We start from the raw sequence: 20,717 nt of genomic DNA, 5'->3' as shown, positions 1-20,717 counted from the left end.
ATGCCCCAGGCAAGCCCGCCTTCTTCCACTTCACCTGCGTTTATGTCAATCCCCTAAGAAGCTATCGGATCGCCAAAACATGGACGGGAGGCCCGTATAATTCTACTATTCTCCGCCAGGTGCTACAGTGTGACAAGCTGGACAGCCACAACCAGTGATACGCATATGACGAGACGCAGGATCGCGTCTTCAGTCTGCCGCGAGATGAACTGAATCCTTTATGAATTGGTCCAGTGGCTTATGATACCCCGGTCCTCACAGTCTAAGAATGCTCCCGCGTAAGCATGGGGAGGGAAGCTCCGTCGGTGTTCCAAGCACAATTGCCATTCTCAAACTTCATTCATCTTTCTATATATCAGAAAGCCATCACAAATATTCTACTTTTTTCATCATCCAAGTTGATAAATAACAAGCAAAACTAATGCCGAGCACGGGCCAGTGAACATCTTGCCAACCGTTAGTCATCTTCCCCCCACCCCTGGTCCTCGAACTGATGCGCAGATCCGCAGGGCTACCGGGGGAGGGCATCCTGAGGACATCCTGGCGTGATTTGGCAGCGCACCCGGCCCATGCAATGGAAATTTGTTTCGCCCGGGAGTACAAGCCCCATAGGAACCCTCCTCACGCTGCTCCAGTCTAGAAAGGCAGGGCACACGGTCTAAAGAAAACTCCGCCAGTCTCCTCGTCGCCAGTCTGATTTCTAAATCCTCCGACCGCTTTTCTTGTTATAACTTATTCAAAGTTTTCATCTTATACACATATAAAGTGTGGCCTTCCAAACCCAAACGAACTTAGTTACCTATACCACATTCTTCCTGGCTATGTACGAGAAGCAGCTACCATCCTTACCTCCTCTGTCCCTTCAGGACCAGGTGTCTCCCCAGGCAGTAGTCGCCCCATTCCAACCGCCCTCTCAGAGGCACCCACTCGGCCATATCAGTCAGCAGGCCAAGCCAGGAGGTGGCATCCTTACGTCCCTCAAACAAGAGATTCTTAAGCTGCGCAGGGAGAATGATGCACTGCGGCGCTCCATGGTCGAGAAAGAAAACAAAATCGAGATGCTCCAGAAACTGAATTCCCAACATCGACAACGGATAGACGAGCAGACTCGTCAGACGTCTCAGCTCTTTCAGACTATCCACTCCGCCCTCAAGAATTACCGGGATGATAAGAAAGACCAGGCCGGGCACCTTCCAAAAGGATCCTCCGAGAAAATCGTGTCCGGAGCCTTCAGTGACCGTAGTGAGGGCCGGCTCTAGGCGCCCTGGGGGACGAGAGGATGAGAGTCGCGCGTCGTTCAGCTCTCGTCTCTAGCTTGCGCTTTTCGCATGAGGAGTACGACCATCTCCCCATACGCCTTCCCAGTCTAACCTACGGGCAGGATCATATTTATTCCAAGAAAACTGCCGAAGATTGTGTTCTAAGCAACCACATTGGCAACGGAATCGTGTAGGAGGAGATACAGCAGCAGTAAGGAGTAATTACTCTATATTATAGAAGCGTTTATTAATTTCTAATTACATCCCATTCCTCATTTTCATACTACAGCTCTTCTTTACACATTCCGTCGTGACGTTGATTATAGGGTGAGGTAGGTCTGAGTATGCCTCTTTCAATGGAGAGGTTCTTCAAGAGCATAGGGGTCAGCGCATCGTTCGTTTTAGCAACTATTACATTATTAAGTACGGGCTAAACATCAGCCTCATAGACAGCGAGAATGTGCGCTTTGTCCGGGAAACAGGCACAGCTTCCGTACCAGAGGTGTTCGCACTCTAGCCTTGAAGCGAATGCTGAGGGACGAAGAATGAAGTACATCCAGGCTAGCGCATCATTCATTAATACTGATTGGCTTATTGACAAATAATCGATAATAATCACTGCAATCAATTTATTGATGCCCTGCCTGACATAACGATCATTGCATTAAATGGACGAAAATGAAATGAACAGGCGGGTGCATCCCTGCTAGGTATAAGTACCTAGGATTCCGGTGACTACGGCTATCTACTTGTTTCTGGCAAGCCTCAATTTCGTCACTCCACTGTTACTGCGATATCTAAATAGCCGATTTAGGCTCGTTTAGATTGAAGAGCCAGATATTACCCTGCCTACGCCTCGCCAATCCCCTGGAGAAAGTCTGTGGCTCGTTCTTATACTAGTTCAATAAGAGGTATGAATACCCACGCCTTAAGCTGATTGTCACAGACATTCTCTCTGTGCCTCGAATGCGAATGCGAGGTGTTCACACATGTGTCGGCGAAACGCCGTCGTCTGCAGGCGGAAACCGATTGCAATAACGCAAAATAGTGAGATCCTAGTTAAAGATAGGCTTGCTGGACGATTATGACGGATTACTAAAGGAACCAGTGGTGGAAGAAGCAGTTCATGCTGCGTAGTATAGGGTATCTAAGGTCCGCCGGGATACTCCATTCATCGAAACATTTTAATCATTATCATTTCATTCCTTCCCCCTCAATGATCAGTATCATCATGGTCTTGCTTACCCAGCAGTCATGTCATTTCAATGCTCTTCTTATAATGATTGATAATGATAGATACGCCACCCCGAGTACATCATCATGGAAAATATTATGGGTAAGGGGCTTGACGCCATCTGGATCACGTTTAGCCGTTTAGCTACATCCGAGAAGAACAAGATATCGAGTTAACTGCGAGTTTACTTGGACAATTTACGGCGTCTACCCTCGCCTAAATTCTTTGGATGCATTGGAAACAACCATTTGACGGATTTATGTTCCGGACTGCAGCTGAGGACGATATTGAGGATAGCCTAATTAGCGGGGGCCATTTAATTCAGTGTCGCAGTTAAACGATGTTAAAATTGGTAAAATTTAGAAATATTTCGTTCCCCGAACATTAATGCTGGCTATTGTGACTATACTTTTCCCAAGTATAGGAGTTTAAAGTCAGGGTCTCCCTTTCAGGCCTCATAGAGGACCCTTGCTGTCTGTCCTTACATTATTGGTATACCAAAATACAGCTGTTGGGGCCATTAATCACTCTAAAAGCTTGATAGCCAGGAAGGGAAGAGTAGGAGAACGTCAATTATATCTTAAAGGGGGCGAAGAGGGTTATTGCGCAGGATATCTAAGAAGCAGGCGGGGAAGCCAAGAATGCAGCAACTGCTGCATAGTGCTAAGTGGACGACCTGTTATTCTAATCCTTTGAGGACATGTTGGTCACTTGTATATGAGGAAGAGGTCGCGACAATACATATCCGATGTGCAAGCATCTCGGAGTGCCGCTGAGCGACGTCTTTTTGGACGGAGGCAGTACGGAGGTGGTACGGTGACTGGTCTACGCCCTTGTCAGGGTTGCAAATCAATCCATCCACTCCACGACCGCTTCGAAGGGAATTGATAGATGAATAATCCACTAGCCGACCAGCCTCGTGGAATGGACCGTGTCAGATGTAACATGGATGAATATAGGCCCAATTGTCTCTGTATCTAGGTATGGGGGCCCCCTAACTTTTGTACTTTGATACAGCGGGTAGATCCCGACAGACCCTGCATTCAGTAGATTTATTTGCAGCCCTGGCCCTTGTAGGTTCGTACGCAGAGGAGTTGGTTGGCGGTGACCATTCATTGTCTGCAATAAAGTGCAACGTAATTTCAAAATCCTATGGAGGGGTATCCTAGGCCCATGGCCCATGCATGTCTGTATTCACTCGAGCCGTTGTGCGATTCCCGATCCGGGTTGACGTTTGCCACGTGCGGTCGCAAGGGTATCCAGCACTTCTGGGCGAATTGATACCTTCTATCTGCGACGACGGCGTCGTATTCAGTATGCGGGGTTGATGGCCCTAGTGATCAGGAAGGTGGGTTTTATTTGGTTATGGACGAGTAGGACAGGGAATTTATGGTGGCGGTTTGACCAGCCGGGATCTGCGGCCCACTTCACGGCGATCTCGTGCTGCAGCCGTCCTTGCATGTATGGTGATACCTTCGTCCGTTCATCCACCATGCCTACGCTCACGCCCTTTCTCGGACTCCAGCCCTACTCCCGCGGCGTTCCGTTTAGTGTCGGCCCCAGAAGGTCGGCTACGGCTACTCCACGAAGAGATCAGCCTCTGCAACTGTATCTTCTGCAATTGCGGCCCCCCCCCCCTCTTTCTCTCCGGCGCGTTCCACCATGGCTCATCCCACTTACTAATCTCCTGTATATATCGACGCAACCTTCAGATGCGCCCTGGTTTTACTCACATAGTGCGGTCACCACCACAAGCACACAGCCATGACTCCTTCCAACCCAGACCCCTAGCCATATCACATCCTGCTCCCCCTCACACTTTAACTATGTGTAGACATGATCTCTCTATCGGCCCAGTTGCCAAGCTCTTACCCTGGCCGGGTTTTAACGACCCGCTCACCCATTCAGCCCTCGAGGGTCCCGGTATCGGCTATCAGCGCCTCCAAAGCAGCCTCCCACTCACAAGAAGGATCGCCCATAATATCACCCGATACCGTCGTTCTGACTACGAGTTCCTCAGTCCAACCGTCGTCTAAACCCATGCACGGTAGGAATGAGGACCCGTACCCCTACAACTTTCAGCTGCCGGAGTCTATCCTATCTCGCAAGACGAGCAACGACTTACTAGATCGAAGCTTGTCTAGCTGCAACCCCAGCGCAATGCCCGAGGCCTCGCCTAAGAGTAGCAACTTGATTCGTCGCTTCTCGAATCGCGCCCATCGGTTTGCCAGCAGCAGACAACAATCTTCGGCAGCCCCTGCTAACCGGAACGGTAGTATCGGTCCCAGCATCTTGCGCTGTCGGAGTAACAGCAACGCCACTGCCCCGCCACGGCCGCCAGAGTATAACGCCGTGACTGACACTGACGAGGAGGCTGACCCGGTTCCGGATGGCAACATATCTCTCTTTGGCCTCGACGGAGCCACTCACTCATCAAGCAGCAATGACGCTGCCGGTTCAATTAATGGAAGTGGCAATGCCAAGGCAGGACCCGTGTTGCCGGCCGAGCTTCGGAATGGTTGTGAAGTTCTCAAGGTGTCCAGGAGAAGTCGCGCGAGACGGGTGAATCTTATATATGAGACCGAATCCAACAAGCTCTCGTGGGACCCTGCTCGCCCACATAAGTCCTTACACGTCGATGAGATCAAAGAGATCCGAACTGGTCCTGATACTCAACAATACTGCCTTGACTTTGGAATGTCCGAATCGTGTGCGGTTACCTGGTTCACCATTATCTATACCGTCCAATGCAACTCAAGGACCAAGCTTCTGCACATTGTCACCGATAATGAGGAAGTCTTGAAACGCTGGACTGGGTTCCTCGAGGCTACATTGACTTACCGGCAGGGATCAATGACCTCTCTCATGGCCTTCGACGATAGAGCCATAGGCCCAGTATTGGCAGAACTGAGATGACCATGGGACGTTCGGTAATCCAGCCCCGTGATCCTGAGCAGGAGGAATTGGACATAGCCGGATTGTCAAGCATGTTTGCCAGACTGCCTTCATATTTACACCTCCCAGTGGACCCTGCAGACCAACTTCCGCCTATCCGATGTCCGACGACGTGAGAAGCTCAACTTTACCGAGTTCAGGGGTTTCATCCGCCTGATGAAGCAGAGGCACGATGTTCAGCGAATCAATCGCAGCATTGCCGCTAAACCTGAGATTGGCATGACCTTTCCAGAGTTTCTAGCTTTCCTCCGCGATATCCAAGGGGAGGACGTTGATTCTAACCTTTCTATGTGGGAGAAGCAATTTGCCTACCTCAGCCGCCGATGCCGACCTGATGCAGTCGAGACCTCCGATGCGGCTTATGACATGCTGGTCATGTCCGAAGCCGCCTTTGTGAGGTACCTGACATCTGAGACAAACTCAGCGATTATACCGGAGCCTCAAAACTACACTCTTGACCGCCCCCATGAACGAATATATCATCTCTAGCTCCCACAACACCTACCTCCTTGGTCGACAGGTAGCCGGTCAGTCCAGCGTCGAGGGCTACATCTCGGTTCTTATTCGAGGCTGCCGCTGTGTCGAGATTGACTGCTGGGATGGCAACTCTGGGCAGCCCGAGGTCAACCACGGTCGCACCCTTACGACCTCGATTAGTTTCCGTGAGGTCATAGCGACGATCAGTAAGTACGCCTTTGTTAAGTCGAGGTTCCCTCTCTGGATCTCCCTCGAGGTTCATTGCAACCCTAATCAGCAAGCCATCATGGTCAACATTATAAAGGAGGCCTTCGGCTCTCGACTGGTCACTGAGACGTTGGAAGACTGCTATGACAAACTGCCTTCACCCTCTGAGCTCATGGAACGCATCCTCATCAAGGTCAAGAAGCCGCAGATCAAGCAGGAGCCTCCTGCCAGCAATTTCCGCTGCCGCCGACGAGGCAACAGCCTCAACTCACCACTGACTCGTTCCGAGACTGATGCCGCCATGTTGATGCCTTCGCAGTCGCTTCCTCAGAGCCTCATGCGTAGCCCTAGCCCTTCTTGTCGTCGACCGGTGAGAAAGACTCGTGTCAACACAATTACTGAAGGTGGGGTGCAAGCTAGGGCGAGTAGAAGCGCCAGCGACAATGACAGCGGCGGGGAGCGAAACTCACGAAAGACGTCTACCAAGATTGTTAAAGAGCTTGGTGATCTTGGCGTCTACTGTTCCGGTGTCAATTATGCTGGCTTTGACACTGCCGAGGCGAAGCAATACAACCACATCTTCTCCTTCATGGAGTCGAGCTTTGCCAAGCACTTTCGCGCCAAGGAACAGAAGATAGCAGTCGACCTCCACAACCTGCGCTACATGATGCGAGTTTACCCTGATCGCACCAGAATCACCTCCAACAACTTTGATCCCCTCCTGTACTGGCGCCGCGGAATCCAGATGGTTGCGCTCAACTGGCAGACCTTCGACTTGGGTATGCAGATCAACCGCGCCATGTTTGACGGTGGGCAGGACTTCTCGGGCTACGTGCTTAAACCTGCGGAGCTACTGGACATCCAAGTGCTCCCATACAACCCCGAACTTCCTGGGGGCAAGAAGGAGCGCAGTGTTGTTTCATTCACCATCGCTGTCATCTCGGCACAACGGCTTATGCGACCGGCCAGCCTCCCCGCCAACAAGGCGATGAACCCGTACGTCGAGGTCGAGGTCTTCCACGCCAGTGATAAACGGGAGAAGAGTTATGAGTCAGCCTTGCCTCGAGATCTTGACCCACCGCAAAAGTTTCGGACGAATATCGTACGAGATAACGGCTTCAACCCAATGTTTGATGGTCACTTCAAGTTCAAAGTCACGAAGAAACAACCCGACCTGGTATTTGTCCGATGGTCTGTCAAACTCTCCAACGATGGCGAGAACTACAATGACAGACCGGCAGTGGCCACCTACACTGCTAAGCTTAGCAACCTCAAGCAAGGCTACCGCACCTTACCTCTTCTCAACGATGCTGGTGACCAGTACCTTTTCTCAAAGCTCTTCTGCAAGATCAAGGTTGATTCGATTGAGAAGATGATGATCGACGCACCCTGCCGCGCCCTAGATGGTAGCAGGATCAAGGGCCTGAGCGTAAAGGCCTTTAGCTGAATCAGCACCCGCCCCAGAAGCACGATGGGAAAGTCCAGCACAGAGAAGATTGGCTTTGGTAGCTATCCATGATCTATTTTTGCGGCTTCACCTGTATACTATGTTTCTCCCCTGGACGTATTTTTTCTTTCCCGAAGTGGCCGTCTTTTGACTTGTTCGCTCTATCTTGTCTTGAGCAACAACACCTTGATACCAGACTCGATTCGCTATTCATGCTAAGACGTGCGTGCTAGCACTGAACAAGTGCTCGAGAACCTATTTAAGCGCGCTCCCTCTACCAGCATATAGATACTGGCAAACCAGTGCCAAGACGGCTGGGCCAGCTCATGTATTCCTTCTCTCTAATTTCCTCCTCTTGGGATTTACGAGGACCATCAACTCTATTTCCTATTCTGATTCTATTGCTCTGCTACAACCTATTTCTGCCAAGTCTTTAACAGAAATATGAATATGTGTTCATTTGTGTCTCTTTCAAGATCGACGGGCAGACGCCCCATGAAATCCTTTATGGCTACATCTGCTCCCGCTTCTACCAACGCACTCACCTTATAATCTCTGTTGTAGTCCGTCACCACTACACGATGAAGAGGTTCTTTTCCCATAAAACCTCTAATATTTAAGCAGTTTCCATCCTCCAGGTATTTACGTAGCCACAAACCGCAAGGCTCGGCTTTGTGAAACTTCCAGAGGATATGACCGCTGACGAAGTAGGCCAGTATATCAGACCCCTAAAATTGGATACTAACATGGACGCGCTCGAAGCGACAGTGACGTTCGCCCGCAACAGGACGCCTTTGAGCCGAAGCAAGATAACGAGGAGACAGATATCATGGTTCCAGTTATCAATCCAATAGCCCTTGACTACTCACAAGACCGACCCTCGTCCGCCACTGACAGCTAGAGTTTGCCTCTGCCGTTGAAGCTAGGATACTGAACAATTGGAGAAATTGAACACCAGGTTGGCTTGCTGCAAACCGCATGAGCCTCGCAGGACAGTCATAGGGCACGGGGTAAAATATAAAACCAGGGACGATACCTTTGTAAGGGTTTGAAGGAGATCACGACGGAAGTATACGGAGAAATCATGTAACCAACAAATGATGCCCTATCCCTTTCATTGTGGCGAGCCTTTATTAGGTATAGCGCTCGACATTACCCCACGTACTTCAATTATACGTGAGTAACTATATCGGTGTGACAATTAGCGAGGGAATAAAAGTAACATAAAGTCTTTAATCCGTAGCTTGTGAGGCCGTGAGGACTTCCATTGCAAGATACGTTAGGTGGGAAGTCACCCCATAGTGACCCTCCTGGAGGCTTTCCACAATTGAAGGGATAGACTTCAGTTCCAGGACATGGTAAACTACAATTACTGCAGTAGCGAGAAAGCAGGGATCAAATCCGCTTGTCAACATGTCGCTGTCAATGAATGTCTCATTACGACACCATGATGGTGTCGCTAAAAATGGCTTAGTCCTTGATGAGCTTTCTGGGGATTAGCGTCCTCCCTTATGCCCGTAAGCTTGCCATTTGCCGTACCTGGGTTCTCTATCTGTATGAAGGAGGGTGGAGCTCTATTAGGAAGAAGTTGCTCCAGGCCAACGTACCCTATCTATCTAGCCATCGCATAGTTTGAATGTATTTTCTGGTGTTTAGCATCTGCCTGACGCAACCAGTCGGCTTCTACCGTGTCCATAAAGGCATTCAATGCGGAGTAAACAATCCCTGTAACGGCGCTGATGCGGTTCTGCGTCACTTCTTACGGAAGTATTTATCACGCCTCAACGCAAAGTCAAAAGCGCCATGTCACTCGCTCGAGACGCTCGAGAAAAGCCTCGTCATTGGTACATTTTATCTCCACTGCCTCCAAAATTACCCGCCCCGTCGCAATCCACACTCCAATAGTTCTGTGAGGGATCTCACGCTTTGCTTCGGCTATCCCGCCTGAGCTTGACGCTAGAAGCCAATTTACACAAAGTGCCCTTTACCATCTCTTGACTGACCAACTTGCTAACGTCCCCGCAGTGTTCTGAAGTGTAAAAGCACATCACAGATCTGACGCTTCAAGGCCTTATCGGGTCAGAACCAATGCGCACTTTGAAACTGGGCCAGTTAATTCAACTTCTGTCTGATGTTGTAGTTTACTGATGATACTCTGCATTAAGCTTCGCAAATGCGGATCCGAATTTGTGGGGAGCACATATCCGCTGCTATCCGCCGGGTCTGCTACGAAGCTTTTTAGACTACCAAGGTTAGGTCCACATGCTGCGCGCAACATCTAAAGTTAATTATGCCACTCCCAGCATTGGGCTGAATATCAAGCCTTCATCTAGCATCAACTCTGCGTCAACACCGATAGGATGGTTTCATCTTGTGGAAGCAAACGTCGTAACGATGACATTGTTCTCGAGGTAACATATTTGGGCCCTGACTTCACCACAAGCAAAGTTTACCTTCTTGACCGGAAATGTATGCCACGATTTGAAAGAAGTTTCCCCGCAAATGGCATCTGCAGTCGATGATGCGAAGGTGTTACGGAACTTGACGACGGCGGTAAAAGTGTGCAGGTTTAGGTTGATGTTGACGCAGTCGTGAATCATCCCCAGAAGTGCGAGAACGGCCAAAAAACCAAGCAATATTGCAAGTCGCGTGTGCATGAAAGGTATAAAACCCTTTGCAATGACACTTCTTGACATCTTGTTCACTACAGACAGTAACGTGTTCTTCGCCTGGCCACTTGCTAAATTTCTTCAATACTCTCAATCATCTTATATTACTCTTTCTATCGTCAAACAACATGGGTGACATCCGATTTTTTGTCCCGGACTCCGCATCACAGGACTCCAATGTTCTTTCTATCGACCCATACGCCTTAGTCGAAGCCCTTCTTGGCCAGAAAGTTAACAAGCCAGCATCTGTTGGCTCCGAAAGCCTTCAGTCGGGCTACGATGACCTTGACATGAAAATTGAGGCTAGACTCCCCAGGGAGGGGAACATGCGCCCCGATTCGCCGCCTAAGGATGTCAGAGTCGGTGCTGCCAACCCGTACTCACTCGTGGAAGCCCTCCTCGGCCGCAATATTGACAAGTTTTCGATAAACTCGGCAAAGATCATATCCAACGTCCTGCAGACGGATTACGATGAACTCTTCGACATGAAGCATTGCTCAGTGCTATTCGCCGGGCTAAAGCTCAACGAGAAGGAGAGGAAGGCAGAGATGTTGTCTGAGAAAGACATGAAAATCTTAAATGAGCGGGACCTCATGACTCCTGATCTATCAGGGGTTCAGCAGCTGGACGACCTTGAGAAGATCGGGCTGAAGGATCTGGGTAAGACGCGGGTTAAGGTGGCTCGCATGCAGAATGGCAAGCTGCACTTGATGCTCCACGCTCACTCCCTGGGGAAGACGGTTTCCAACCATGAGGTGACAATGTCCATCAACGAGCTAGTCAGCCCATTCAGGATGCAAAAGGGTCACTGGACACCACCTAATAGCTCGTGGCGCGATATGTACGACTATTTCTTCCAGAGCGTCAACAAGCGTCTCATTGGCGATCTTACCATGTTTGAGATTGGCGAGAAAAGAGAGACCATGCGCTACTTTGATGATCCCACGCAGGGTTGTGCCAGTAACAGCTGGCTGATTGCCGCCTTGTTTTCGGTCTTCTGGTCCGACCCTGTTATCATTAACCGCGCTACTCGAGTCCACTACGACAAGAATGAGAAGAAACGCCTCGCCATCAAGTTTCACGACAAGGGCGGCGACAATAACGGCAAAACTGAGACTGTGGAGGTCAATTACGAAATCCCCATTAACAACTCGAACAATGGGCCCCTGTACTGCCGCTCCAGCGACGGAGCTGACATTTGGCCATCGTTGTATGAGAAGTCATTCGCCAAATGGATCACTGGTAGCTCATCGGAGCAGCCCGACATCACTCAGACACATTGCGGCGACCCTGTGAAGGCAATGGCACAGATCAACGGCCGGGATCCCCACTACTACAGGACCGAGAACCATTCTGCCAACGACATGTTGGGACTTGTCCGCTCCAACTGCGTCAACTTCAAGACCATTAACCCCATGACTGCCTGGACCTACGCCACTGGCAACATGTACAGAGGCAGCAACGTCGTTGCCAACCATGCCTACTCTATTCTCGGCTACACTATCCTTGGTGACAAGCAATACCTTGTTCTCCGCAACCCATGGGGTGTTACCGAGCCGATCGGATTGAACAGCTACCCAGGGCTTCTTGAGCGCCTCGACCCCAACTTGTGGCACCCAGCTTCCCTGCTTGACCACGGAGGCCTGTTCGCTATGGAGACGGAGGCATTTAAACATTGCTTCGCCTATGTTGGTGTTGCCAAATAAGTCGCTGAAGCGTAAGTGCCGTACATTTTGGATTAAATGGCTTTATCGACCTTTCCCCATATTTACTCGCTATCCCCATGGTATAACGGTGTCTCTCCGTCAGCGATACTCATTCCTATAGGTAGCCGGTGCAGGGTGGGAGAGGGAGACACGAGATAACGGCAGGCAAAGAGAATGAGAACCGGAATTTGCAGTTTTGAATAATGAACGTGTCATTATCAAAGCGAGGGGGGCTGTACCTGGGCGGATACGAAGGAAGGGAAAAGGGAAGGGGGAAAAAAAGTGGGAGCGATGGCCAAGGCAAGGGAAAGAGTATTTCCCTACCCGATGGATAGTTGGTGGGTGGAGGGGTCAACAGTCTTGAATCATTCTTAGACGCTACTCCAGCAAAATCAAGATGCTTCAGATAGGTTAGGTGAAAGGTTGAGCAATATGACAGCATTTTGATTCGGAACATACGAGTCTTGAAGATGTGCTGTTGCCAAGACCATCTTTTTTGAGCAGAGAGAGCTCACAAGCCATGGATTGATTGCTGTATGGATCATCCAAACCTCGATGGCTGAACACTGCAGCAGGCACGGCTTACCAGTTATTCCGGGCCATCACTGGGATTCGCAGATTGAGACTGAGGTCTGCCAGTGAACTGGCGGCAGCCTGTATATCCCCGAGCTAGATTTAGGCCCGAAATTAAGCTACCTGATGCTGAAGTATCTCGAAAAGGGGGGCCTAGAGATGTACGTGAGGGAGGAGCACGTCAACCCCCGAGACGCAACAATGTTGGGGAAACGCAGACGACCGAATGTGACGGTCAAGGTTCCCAATGTAGTAAACCGTAACCTAATTGGGTTTATGTTGGCAGTTGTAACGGGGCGTAGTACTGAGCGTAGGGTGGCGAATCACGTCTGATGATGTCAAGAAGTCAGCGCTCATCATATGTCAATCAAATCAACTTTAGCCTTAAAGTTGATTTAGTTGATAGCCCTCAAGCTCAAAGTTGATTCGTTTGATTTGATTAATATTCTATATCAATTCCATAGGTAGAGACTACGCAAAGTTATCCCCCTCATGCACACTAAAGTCAGCTACCTACCTAGCTGCCTAACTTTACTCCGCCCTACCTGACCTAATTCTTAAGGCATTAAACATATTCTAATATATTTATGTTGAACAGATCGCGTGCGCCTTGATGTCCTTAATTGTATCTGTATTGTCGAACTCTTTCCCCTCCCTTCCTCAGAGAGGGGTCTGCTTATTATCCCTTTGACTGGCGTAAGGCAACACCTCGGTACTGAGCCCCACACGGCCCCCGCGCAACCAGGAGTCGTAGTAGTGACTTCAAGCGTCAGCGAAACCGACCCCGCTGAAATCGTCATACAACCCATTCAATGAGCTGTCATGGATATCGAACAACTCTCTAGCCAAGCCGCCAATGTGTATGATGACAGTAGCTTCATTCGAGTCGATCATAGCCGCCGTGAGCAGCCTAGTGATAACACATGCCGACCAGTCAATAACCCAGTTCCTGACCGTGGCTACAACTTCGAGCCCGTTCATCTTCCAGATCGGTCCTTTCGGATAGAGGCTTTACCCCCAGAGCCACTGCTGCTATTCCACCAGTTTCTCCCTGTTTGGCTAGTAGAAAGCTGATTTGCTATACGAATAGCTGGGCTAGTGATCGGCTTGAGATGCTTACAAATAGCTGCAGTGATGGATAACAGCCACAGTCGCGGCTTCTCGATTGGAAGCCAACCTCTGTTGCAGAAATCTTCGTATGGATTGCGGTCTTGAACTATATGCGAATACACAAGGAACCCCGAATAGAAGACTACTGGAGAACGTCACAGCTAGGGAAGCAACAGCCAAGTCATCCAATTGTAAAGTGGATATCTCTTCGCCGATTTCAGCTATTATCACGGGTTCTACGTCTCTTTGACCACACAACAATATTCGTAACTACTGGGGATAGCTTCTACAGCCGGACATTCAGCAGGGTGATGACTGGTCTAATCACATACAACACATATCCACTACTTTCTTCAAACCAGGCACAGCTATTGCTATAGATGAATGTATGGTCCGCTTCCCAGGAAGATCCTTGGAGACGACAACCGTCCCATCTAAACCCACTCCCACAGGCTTTTAAGTCTGGACTGTAGCTCAACGCGGTTATTTCTTGCGGTGGCTCTGGCACAGGCCGGGCCAGAAGTTAGGACCTGCAGCTATCAGACACACCTACCGGCGGCTGCCTTCACAACCACGTCGCCAACGGCAGCAACGGCGGCTTCGAGAGCCACAGAGTACTGTTTACCTAAACCCGACCCAAGCTGTGGTTGTCGCCCTAGTGAATCTGCTGCCGGAAGCCAGATACCACGTGTTTCTCGACAACCTATTCTCTTCGTCCAACCTATTCCGTCGGCTACGTCAGCTTGGGCACGGAGCCAAGGGCACAGCCCGCCGGAACTGTGGTCTTTACAGGCTGCTCGTCAAGCTCAAAGCTGGTGATAATACTGCTGCTGGTAGTATTCCTTTTAACTGCCTTAAAGCAATCCCAACAGCCGATAACCTAGTCAGTCAAGGAGACAAATTTTTACAGATAAGCCTTACTGATTCGACTTTGGATAGGTCAACCAGATCGCTTGGAAAGTCAATGCCCTTGCGTTGTTCTTATCCACCGTATTTACAGGCAATGAACGGGTTGACCGTATAAGGAAACGACCAACAACAGACCAACCTGCAGCATGGCCAATGCAGGAGTTTTTCGGTGAGGAGCCAGTCAAAGTGGTTTCAATTCCGTCTATCGCTGCTACTTACAACGACGAAATGAATGCCGTGGATCGAGGCGATCAAATGCGAGCCTACTGGGGCCCTGATCGCCGTGTTCGTCGGGGCGGCTGGAGGGCCCTAGCTTGGGACTTCCTGCTAGAAATAGCCCTGATCAACAGCTTCATTCTGCAGCAACGAGGAAACCCACGGTGGAAGCCGGAGAAGTCTCAAGCGGAGTGGCGGCAGCGTCTTGTTAATGACCTTGTTGCAGAGTATGAGCCTAGTAGTCCTGTTATTTATATTGCGCAGTAGTGCTGGGTAAAATCTTTTTTTTTTGTAAAACTTGATTGTTTCTTATTGAGCTGAGAGTTATTCACGGGTTTATATCTCTAGATGATTGTATCCAGGACTTTGAATTTTTAATCTAGGACTCTCAGAGTAACAGTCTGAATCCTGAAGGGAAGGGGAATTCCCGGATTTTCCAACAGTCAGTCGAGACAGAGATTTCGAACTGGGGATGAGTTTACGCCTAAATCACAACATGAATGGTTCCGTAATAAAAATCCTGTTGCTTGCAAGGCTTGCAAAGGGATGCGGCTTGGGGAGATACAGTTGAAGCAAAAACCTTTATCCGCAACCAGCGGCAACAGAGGGGAAATACGGAAATCCCGGTATGGCTGTAAGCAATGCCAGGTATTTCTTTGTACCTCTGGAAAATGTTAGGACTTCTGGCATCACTTAAATTACGCGGGGCTTAACGTACCTTGAGCTTGTGACTCTATGATTGGTTGTAATCCCTGCTCGTGACCTAGGTGTTGCCTTACGCCAGTCAAAGGGATAACTTATACCATGGCGGATCCGCGGATCCGATCGGCCGTACCATCCCGTAACCTACACCCTAAACAGGGGAGCTCTATGGGCGAGTTATGGAATAAAAATGAATTAGAACTGCACGTCTGTTGGGTTTCTAATACGCTCGTACAAGGATCCGTCAACATGGTTCTGCATCAGACCCGTAATGGGGATAGACATGACAGCTGTTTTGTCTAGCTAGTATTAATATCCCTTAATACTATTACTTACTTTAATTTAAGACTTTATACCCTTTTAAATGCCTTTACCCTTAGCTAATTAAGTGTAATTTAGCTTAAATTCTAAAAGGTATAACGTACACGATAAGCGCGCGCACCAGACAAGTGCATTCACGAAAAACCTTAACCTTTTAAAAATAAATCACAATAAAAACATAACAAATCATCTGATCAATTAATTCTAGTTACTATACTCATCTCCAGAGGCCTCAATACCCTCCTGGCAGGTTCTTGCATTATGCCCAGTCTTGCCGCAAGTCCCACAGCGCCGAACCCTTGGTCGCGCTGAACTTCCTTGAGCACCACTTCTCCATGATTCGGCCACTACTTGCATATCTACATCCATCTGATCAATTAGATCCTGACCTTCCTGTATAGTCATACTCCCTCTATTCTATAGGCGGGTCCTTTTTACCCTGCGCCGCCGGCTAAGTATCTCATTTGCCTGTCGAAGTTCTCGGTTCTCAGCTGCAAGTAAGGCAACCTTATACATAACTACCATAGTGCCTTTCTCAAGGGATCTCAAAGCTTCAAGAATTGACTCTGGGGAGCTACTGTGATGTCTTCTGATTCGCCTCTGAAGGTATTCAGACTGAGATCCAGCCTCAAGAACTGTTCTTGGGGTCCTTGAAGTCCAAGATTGAGCTTGTTGGGCCTCCTCCTCAACAGGCGTTGGCGTCCGTAGCTGCACATCAAGCTTTGAGATCACATATTCTGGGTCAAAAGGAACAAGCCCAGCTCCTTTAAAACCTCCCTTAATGTTTTCTTTAGTTATAGTAGCTTGAAAAACGGCATAAAAGGCCAGGAAGAACTCAGTCTTGGAAATATGGGTTATAGACCTTCTGATCAGTTGCTCTATTTCTCGACCGTATGCCTTTTTCAGCGGCCCAAAGCACCCGAAATCAAGGGGCTGAAGCAGGTGGGAAGAATGAGGTGGCATACAGAGCGTGATGATGTTGTTCTCCTCACAGTATGTCTGGAAGTCGGCAGAATGGTGGCTTTCGTGACCGTCAAGGATTACAAGACGATAGGGACCAGTTGATCGGTTAGTTGTACATCGATTAAAGTGCTTTAGCCACTCAAGACCTGTCTCATTATCTGTCCAGCCATTTTGGGTCGTAGCAATAGCCCAAGTGGCCGGAAGGTTGCTTTCTCGGTACCAATTGGCAAGGGGATATTGGCCTGCAACCGCGATGAAGGGATCGATTGCCCGGCCTTCTGCATTGATCGCTTGAATCGCTGCAACCCGTTCCCGGTTTCCAGGCTGGACTGATTTTGGCCGTCCACGCCTCTCCGAGCTGGGATACCGCTTGATATCACGCCCATCATAAAGCCAGTCACTTCCTTACCCTCCAAAATAATCAACAATTAATCTGTTATTACAAGAAGATTTAAACTACCGATTTTCCCCTCAACCTGCGTGTTCAGACACCCGTATGAAGCATAGAAGATAAAAATCCGGCAAAACACACTAAAAGACTGGCCCTTCCGATGTCTTACGCTTTTGTGCCCATGTATGAAAGATAGAAACGCGAATCCGGTGCCACTTTCCAGCATGACGTTGTGACGACGGCCCATGCTATCCCTTGGGTTACGACGGTTGCGGTAGTATGGCAGGTCAATGTCAACTACTCTCGGAGATTCCTATATATAGAATCTCTTCTGTTGATATTGTGATGGCGTCGTTTCAACACACAATATATGAGTCACAAGCTTGGGAGCTTGTTCAAATGCCAATTGCGCCGCTAAATGCAAGTTGAACGCCTGTACAATTATTACTTCTTCCAGCCAACGTTCCAGATAACGTGGGCGATATCGCGAGCAGTGTTGACCGTGTCAATAACGCGGCCAAATACGCAATCCCCGGATTGTATTTCACTTTCCAGATAAGGCATAAACATACCAGACGGGGTGCGTCGCATACCCGGAGGCTCCTTACAAAGGCTGCCCTGTGAAATAGACCTGCTCAGATCGCCATTGGTATCCGCATTGGGGGGTGACGCCCGCCCTGAACGGGGGCTCAACAACGCATTGTCGAGGCTGTCATCATTATCTTCCTCCCCAAAAAAGGACCTGCCTGACTTCTTGGCAGATCGCAGGGTCTCTTTTGAATAGTAAGGGGACTTGAGCGGGCTTCGAGAGTGCTTCATGGCAGTCTGTCGCGGCTCGGGAGTGTTTTCGCGGTATTTGAGGGTAGTGGAAGGCAGCATCGCAATTGTTTTTCCTTCAGCTGCTGGCTTTGACTTCAAAGTCTTGTGTCGGGATATTGGCCTCTTCTTGGTTTTGACTCGCTTTATCATAACCCCGTCATCCAAGTCACTATCAAAACCGTAGTGGTCATCGACCATATCTTTATCATACTTAGCTTCAACAGCTATGCACTGCTCAACTTGCTCATTGAAATGAACATGCTTTTGCTCAAAACTGGAGGAAATGATTCTAGATGATTTTAACGAGGGAGCGACGCTACTTTTTTCTCCGCCCAATCGATATGATGCAAATGGGCAGGCGAAGTAGTCTGTTGACGAACGACCGAGGTGGAGCTGGAGGATTCCTCGGGTCTTCTGGGCCTTCACAGCTGCGGTGGCTTGCTCCAATAATGAGGCCGTGGACAGCGAGCGCTGAAGCATAACTTCATACGTGCTTCTCTTCTTCAGAATGGGCTTCTTGTTGAGGATGATTAGTGAGTCGGCCTTTGACAGCGACACACTCGAGGACTCTATGTCGGTAGGGTGGAGGTTCTTTGGTCCTGACTGCAGAGGGCCATAGAGCCAGGTGACATCACAATCCTTGAGCCTTGTAGATGTAAGTATTTCAATAGAGCTTAAGGGAGCACTACAGGGAGGCAAACCAATTAAGCGATTCAGGGGAGATGGTCTTGAGATTGTTCTTGGTCTTCATCCATGCCCTCCAAGAAGCATTTTCCAATCGAGCGCTGTTTGGAAACTCTTTCCTCCATGTTACAACGTATCGCCATGAGGACCAGATATCCTCCTCTCTCCATTCATTGGACAGATAATCGACTTGGCGCGACGGCCTACTTGAGACTGCAGTGTCATCCTCCGCATGTTCGGATTTTTCGTGCTCTGGTGTTTCGGATATTGATGTATCATCACAAGCCTCTTCAGAGGCCTCGTGTTCTGCAGGAGAGACGGTATAAGAGTCGCCTGGTCGGGGACTGGGGGATGGCTCTGGGTTATCATCGTAGTGAATATCAGGACGGATCTCTGGGTGAGCGTAGAGCCTCTCTTGCGCAAAGGATGGAAACATGAAGTGATCTGCAGGTGATTCAATAAGACCAATGGTGCCATCGTAGCCAGAGACAATAGAGGGGTTAGTGGCAGGAGTAGATGCGTAAGAAAGGTCGACCGAGTCGGCGTGGATGGTACGGGGAGACGAGGGAGCAGATGATGAGTTGGATTCGGCGGAAGTCTTAGAAGCAGGCTTGTAATGCTCGCTCAGGTGAGAAGTGGTGGAATATGGCGAAATCGAAGAGATGAAGTTGGAATGAGAAAGTGAGCGTCGCAGGCCGGACGCGGCGAAATAACCGTTGTCGTCCGATGGAAGAACGGCAGCCATGATGAAGTTTGGCGCGTACCGGAGGGGTACGCAGCGTAGCTGGGTGCTGCTGGTGTTGGTGCTGTGAGTGTGGATGTCTACGATGAATGGTAGACCAAACCTGGTCGAGACGCAGCGACGTTAAAGCGATTGAGCCCTCCCCAGGCCCAGTTGCGGGTGACGAATTTCGTGAGGATTCGATAAGACTGGCCAAGTCTGGTCTGACCTGGCACTTCGGCCACCGGCTGGATAGCGGATGCCTGCGCCCGCTGTGATGGTAGTGGGTAAGCGGTTACAGTGGGCGTTTAGCGTAGTAGTTGTTGAGCGCCCCCAGGTTTGATAATATCGAGTATCGGGAGGAGGAAGACGAAGAGAGTCGGAGGGCGAGATAAAAAAAAAAAAAAAAAAAAAAGAGACAAGTGGGAAGAATATATGAATGAAAGAGACGATAGATAGAGGGAATGGGAGGTCGCGCGATGAGGGGGAAATGGTAAAAAAACGCTTGGGTTTGGCTTTAGGAAAGTGCAATCAATGGGAAGGAAGGGAGAGCGGGGGAGATAAGAAGACACAAAGAAACGGCCTTATTTTGAGACTGCGAGTCAAATTCAAGCAAACTTAGAGTATAACGGTACTGTAGAGTACATAGATAACCGAAAACATAACCGAGGAAACGAAAAAGTCTATACAGATGAGGGACCGGTGAGATGATTCTGAAAGGTGTACAACTAGAGACAATGCTTTCAGTAGGTAGGAGTAAGGAGCGATTACGAGAGAAGGGATGAGGTCGAGATCGAGGCAAGACATGAAAAGAGAACTCAGCCCGGTAAGATTTTACACTTGCCCCAGACGTGGGGTTGATTAGGGACATCCTTCCAGTCCAATTCTACGGAGCAAAAGTTCGTTATCAAGCCATACAATTCAGGTGCGCCTATAAGTATCATATAAGGTAGTACACAAACTCACGCCATTACAGAAGGTTGATTGATAATTGCATCTTGGGCATTACAGCAACCTGCTTTGTACCGAATTGCTACTCTGTAAAACGTGAGAAGCATCAAAGAAGGGAGGCATGGGGGGTGTCTCTGAAAAGCGTGAAAGGTTCCAGCGTGGCCTTCGAACCAGCATGGGGCGCAAGCGAGAGGGGAGTGTTGTGAAAATGAAAGTCCCGAGACAGGTGACGACGTTTCTATCGTGGTAGTAAAAAAGTGCCGTGCACACGCGCCTGTATGTGTCTGTGTGTTGGCCAAGGTTCAATTCATGGAAAACAACGTGATTCTAAGTGAGCATTGTTTTTCCCCCTCGATGGTAGGGAGAACATCAATTGGAAACGCGAAACAAAACTTCTGCTCTA

At 49.3% G+C, this 20,717-nt stretch overlaps 6 protein-coding genes across 6 annotated transcripts; 4 read left to right on the top strand and 2 right to left on the bottom strand.

Moving 5' to 3' along the window:
* Positions 1-821: 821 nt before the first annotated feature.
* On the top strand, positions 822-1,361 carry FOXG_15033 (uncharacterized protein; the record flags this gene model as incomplete). Its single annotated transcript, XM_018395108.1, has 1 exon — positions 822-1,361. One exon carries the CDS (start codon positions 822-824, stop codon positions 1,257-1,259), a length of 438 nt encoding a protein of 145 aa, XP_018255567.1. The 3' UTR covers positions 1,260-1,361.
* A 3,172-nt stretch (positions 1,362-4,533) lies between these two features.
* Positions 4,534-7,579, top strand: FOXG_15032 (uncharacterized protein; the record flags this gene model as incomplete). The annotated part of the gene is made up of 3 exons (XM_018395107.1): positions 4,534-5,388; positions 5,518-5,841; positions 5,873-7,579. The coding sequence occupies 3 exons, from the start codon at positions 4,534-4,536 to the stop codon at positions 7,577-7,579; spliced, it is 2,886 nt and encodes a 961-aa protein (XP_018255566.1).
* Positions 7,580-9,889: 2,310 nt separating this feature from the next.
* On the top strand, positions 9,890-12,215 carry FOXG_15031 (uncharacterized protein). The gene is made up of 2 exons (XM_018395106.1): positions 9,890-10,241; positions 10,294-12,215. The coding sequence occupies exons 1-2, from the start codon at positions 10,235-10,237 to the stop codon at positions 11,952-11,954; spliced, it is 1,668 nt and encodes a 555-aa protein (XP_018255565.1). The 5' UTR covers positions 9,890-10,234; the 3' UTR covers positions 11,955-12,215.
* A 1,134-nt stretch (positions 12,216-13,349) lies between these two features.
* Positions 13,350-15,029, top strand: FOXG_15030 (uncharacterized protein; the record flags this gene model as incomplete). Its single annotated transcript, XM_018395105.1, has 3 exons — positions 13,350-13,589; positions 14,251-14,520; positions 14,577-15,029. 3 exons carry the CDS (start codon positions 13,350-13,352, stop codon positions 15,027-15,029), a joined length of 963 nt encoding a protein of 320 aa, XP_018255564.1.
* A 926-nt stretch (positions 15,030-15,955) lies between these two features.
* FOXG_15029 (uncharacterized protein) lies at positions 15,956-19,130 on the bottom strand. The gene is made up of 2 exons (XM_018395104.1): positions 18,660-19,130; positions 15,956-18,604 (listed from the first exon to the last, which is right to left on the bottom strand). The coding sequence occupies exons 1-2, from the start codon at positions 19,076-19,078 to the stop codon at positions 17,584-17,586; spliced, it is 1,440 nt and encodes a 479-aa protein (XP_018255563.1). The 5' UTR covers positions 19,079-19,130; the 3' UTR covers positions 15,956-17,583.
* A 71-nt stretch (positions 19,131-19,201) lies between these two features.
* On the bottom strand, positions 19,202-20,330 carry FOXG_21960 (uncharacterized protein). The gene has a single exon (XM_018402340.1). It carries the CDS (start codon positions 20,232-20,234, stop codon positions 19,881-19,883), a length of 354 nt encoding a protein of 117 aa, XP_018255562.1. The 5' UTR covers positions 20,235-20,330; the 3' UTR covers positions 19,202-19,880.
* Positions 20,331-20,717: the final 387 nt, after the last annotated feature.

Source organism: Fusarium oxysporum, chromosome 1 (genome assembly GCF_000149955.1).
Source record: "Fusarium oxysporum f. sp. lycopersici 4287 chromosome 1, whole genome shotgun sequence".
Classification (NCBI taxonomy): Eukaryota; Fungi; Ascomycota; class Sordariomycetes; order Hypocreales; family Nectriaceae; genus Fusarium; species Fusarium oxysporum.
Note: the sequence above shows the minus strand (reverse complement) of the source record. Positions and strands in the feature narration are given on the sequence as shown.